Source organism: Panicum virgatum, chromosome 2N (assembly GCF_016808335.1).
Source record: "Panicum virgatum strain AP13 chromosome 2N, P.virgatum_v5, whole genome shotgun sequence".
NCBI lineage: Eukaryota > Viridiplantae > Streptophyta > Magnoliopsida > Poales > Poaceae > Panicum > Panicum virgatum.
The window spans coordinates 34,414,067-34,417,863 of NC_053146.1; the positions used below are offsets into that span (position 1 = coordinate 34,414,067).

At 42.2% G+C, this 3,797-nt stretch overlaps 1 protein-coding gene across 1 annotated transcript; it reads right to left on the reverse strand.

Moving 5' to 3' along the window:
- Nucleotides 1-227: 227 nt before the first annotated feature.
- LOC120660244 lies at nt 228-2,866 on the reverse strand. The gene is made up of 4 exons (XM_039938669.1): nt 2,470-2,866; nt 2,276-2,364; nt 1,421-1,510; nt 228-472 (listed from the first exon to the last, which is right to left on the reverse strand). The coding sequence occupies exons 1-4, from the start codon at nt 2,777-2,779 to the stop codon at nt 425-427; spliced, it is 537 nt and encodes a 178-aa protein (XP_039794603.1). The 5' UTR covers nt 2,780-2,866; the 3' UTR covers nt 228-424.
- Between the last annotated feature and the right edge of the window lie 931 nt (nt 2,867-3,797).

Below are 3,797 nucleotides of genomic sequence, written 5' to 3' on the forward strand. Positions count from 1 at the left end.
TTTTAATCTAGGAAAAAGATTAGATTAAATAGGCTCTAAATGTTCTAGGAGTTCTGCTCAGTGTCTATAGTTAATTTTTGGATATGTGTTACTTCATGCTATGAGTAACTATTCGTAAAAATTTGAGCACGAGATAGTACCTTTAGCAAGATAAAACCTAGCCTTTGCGAGATCTAGGGTAAATGTTGGTATTTTTGTTCTGCTTGCTCTACTATTGTCACTCCTAGTTTAAAAAAAACGAATGCATAACTACATGTATGTCAGGATCAAGTTCCATACATATAGTGACGTCATAATGGCAAAATGTGCAATAATGTCATGTAAAAGAGACTTACAACAATTAAAAAAACTATCAGAGATACACAGCTTCAATTAAAAACAACGGCTCCACACTTCACAGGCAATCGACCGGGGTTGCATGCGCCTAGAACTCAGCAACATCTTCAGCAAACTTCAAGCAGCTTTGTCTTCTCTGAGCAGTGTGGTTATAGCAAGAGTGAGCACATGTCGTACTCAGCAAGTATATTAGAAAATAAATGACATGCAAGGCTTAATCAAGGATAAAGGGTGGCTAAATAAAGCGGTAAGCATTTTAATTAACAGTTGAGCATTAAAATCTATTAGCTACTCATGTATGAAACCGTCCCACATTTATGAAAAATTTGTAGGTATCTGAAATAATCAATTAGCTTGGAACAATAAACATCTGAATTAAAGCAATGATTTCAATTAAGTAGACATGTGAGGGTCCGAGCCGCTCTTGACCGTGAGCACGACTGATATACCAGTTTTCACTCTGCAGAGGTTGCACACTTTACCCACAAGTCGTGTCTCCCTTGATGCCCGGGTTTGCAAGGCCCTTAAACACTTCCTTTGGTGAGTGGCAGAGATTCACTACTAGACCTTTACAAAGACTCCCTAACTAGTAGTAACCCGCTGAGGTTTCAGCAACTGGGCGACTATACCTTCCCCAAGGCGTGACAAAAACCAAACAAATACGTACACCCTTGGTAGGTAGCGTACCACTCTTAAACCCAGGCCCCCCCTCTTGCGCCTTTCGGTAAGCTACTAACAAGCTAGAGACATCTAATTAATCAGCCAAGACCAGAGCCATATAGTCCTTGTGGTTGTGCTGTTTTCCCGAGTGGTTCTCCATGGTTGATTTTAATCAAGTTCACCAATTCATCATATTGTTCTAAAATATATCAAGTATAGAATCATGTCTCAAGTGTCATTGTTGTAAACCACCCATAACCATTGTTCAGCAACTAAGCATTCTACCCAAAAGATTTTATAAAAGTAACCCGGCTATTCAAGGACATGGATAAAACAATAAGGATAATAGGTATCCATCAATTTAATGCATGCAAGCATAAAATAAATGTTATTAAGATAAAATATGATAAAAAAATATACTTGCCTTAAAGCCAGATAATAACTGCTCAGAGTCATCAACACTTGCTTTTTGCATCTCAATCTTCATCTTCACAGCTCTCGAACTGCGTTCCTTCTACTCGCAACAAGCATCGGGCACAAACATACAAGAAACAATCAAAACAAACAATACTAAGAACAAAGCACTAAACAGAAGAAAAGCACAAGAAGCGCACTAAAGAACAAGGCTCGAAGCTACGATCGCAACAGCGCATGGAACACTAAAAACGGAGCTACGATTGAAAAGACACAACTATCGAAAGGTTTATATTATAACAGCACATAAAACTATAAGCTGAATTTATTTTAATTAAGAAAATCATGTGAAGAATATTTTAGAGTTAACTCAATTCAATTTATATTTTAAAAAACGAGATAGAACTTAATCACATTTTATCTATCAAGTTCATATATAAATTATACCAATTAAATATTTAACTAGCAAATAAAAGATATGTGAGAGCAACTAGTGTAAACTTTATGAATCGTGGTTTGAACTAAACGGGTTACATTAAAAGAGATATTTATATTGGCATTATCCAATTAACATTAATTATAAAAAATGGTGTAGAACTCTAATTAAATTTTAATTTGAAAAGCTAGTTTCAATAGTCATTAATTAAATTAATTATAAATTTAACTATAAACAGAAACTATGGTACGACTACGGTACTAGACTGTCGCTCACGCTAAAACAAGACTAGCGCAACGAGAACGAACAAAACGAAACTGGAACGGTCGATCTATAGGCTAAACAAGGTTGCAGGGGCTTATACATGATTAACCATAAGCGAGAAGAACTAGCAGGGACAAATTGCAAGACACCAAAAATAGTACTCACAATTTGACGAGAGGGCAGGATCAGATCGAGTTGCTGGAGGGTGCTTTTGCAAAGGCTCGAGAACCAAACGTCCATGGCGGACACGCCTCCTGGATTCAAATGCACGAGAGACCATGGTGAGATGGGAATAAAGAGAGGAGGAGTAGGAGGTCTCGTTTATGGAACTCGCCGGCGACAGGGGTCCCCGGGATGACCTGAAATTGGCCGGCGGCAACCAGTGCAGGTGCTGCTCGCGGACGGCGGAGCTCGGGCGGGCGGTAACCGGGATCGGCGAAGCGGAGTCATCTTGTCGAAGCGATCGTCGTGGTGGTGCTTGATTGGACCAGCGGCATCGAACGCGACGACTCGGAGGGCGAAGCCATGGCGACGCGCGGCCAACCGTGGCACTCGGAGCTGCGTAGGTCCCTGGCGTCCGGGTGATGCGTGGCCTCCATGCGAGCCTGCAGCGGCGGTGCTGCGCCCCGGAAACAGGGGCGCACGGCCGCAGCTAGGGATTGGCGACATGCGGCAGCCGCCAGGGAGGCGGGGTGTGGCGGTGCTGGGTAGGGACGAAGGGGAGCAGGGGCATCACGCAACCGCACGGGAGTCTTGGCCTCATCAGGATTTAATGGGCCAAGTGGCCTGCGGCCGAGGCCGGCATGCACGCCCGCCCAAAACAAAGACGTGCAGGCTTGGTGTTTGTGTCCCCGTTGTGCACGGGAACAAAGGATGGAATATGTACAGAAGTTGGCCACGTCGGCAGAGTTTTTTTTTTATATTATTTTTTATTCGATTTATCAAAAATATATATCTAATTTTTTTAAAAAAAATGTCACCCTACCGCCGGTTCGTTTGGCGGTAATGAGATACCGCCGGATGAACCGGCTGTAAGGGTTCTGGCCCACCGCCTGACAACGTATCGCTGGTTCATCCGGCGGTAAGAGGCCAGGCCAATGGCCCTTCGTGGGCTGGTAACTTACCGCCTGTTGAACCGACGGTAGCTGGCGCTTACCGCCAGATGAGCCGGCGGTAAGAACCTACCGCCGGACCAACCGGCGGTAAGGCCCCCTCTTAATCCCGCCCGCCCGCGCCGCCCGCCAGCCTGCTCACTCTGTGGCCCGTCGCGGCAGGTGAGGGCCGGCCCCCGCTCCCCCGGCCGCGCGCTCGCCCTTTGGTTCACGCGCCCACTAGTGTGTCAGGTATATTTTTATTTTTAGTTTTACTAATAATAATTTGTAGATTAGTAGTAGAAATATTAGTGATTTAGATATAGTTTTAGATGTAGAAATAGTTTTAGAAGTAGAAATAGTTTTATTTTTAGTTTTAGATGTAGAAATAATTTTTAATATGAAGTCGTAGAATTTGAAATTGAAAATATTAGTTTACAGACAAATATAATTTCATATATAAATATTAATGAGTCCAAACAGACATATTAGTGTCATAAAAATATTATTAATTGATATTATATTACATAGAAAATCTATGAATAGTAATAGAAATTAAGATAGATGTAAATAGTAATAGAAATTGTAGAGAAACA

Excerpts from the sequence above, each read along its gene's own strand:
- LOC120660244 (XM_039938669.1), bottom strand. The coding sequence starts at position 2,779 with ATGTCGCCAATCCCTAGCTGCGGCCGTGCGCCCCTGTTTCCGGGGCGC. Across the intron at positions 1,511-2,275 it reads TCCTGCCCTCTCGTCAAATT|AAGGAACGCAGTTCGAGAGC; the intron begins GTGAGTACTATT and ends TGTTGCGAGTAG. Across the intron at positions 473-1,420 it reads AGTTATTATCTGGCTTTAAG|AGAAGACAAAGCTGCTTGAA; the intron begins GCAAGTATATTT and ends CACACTGCTCAG.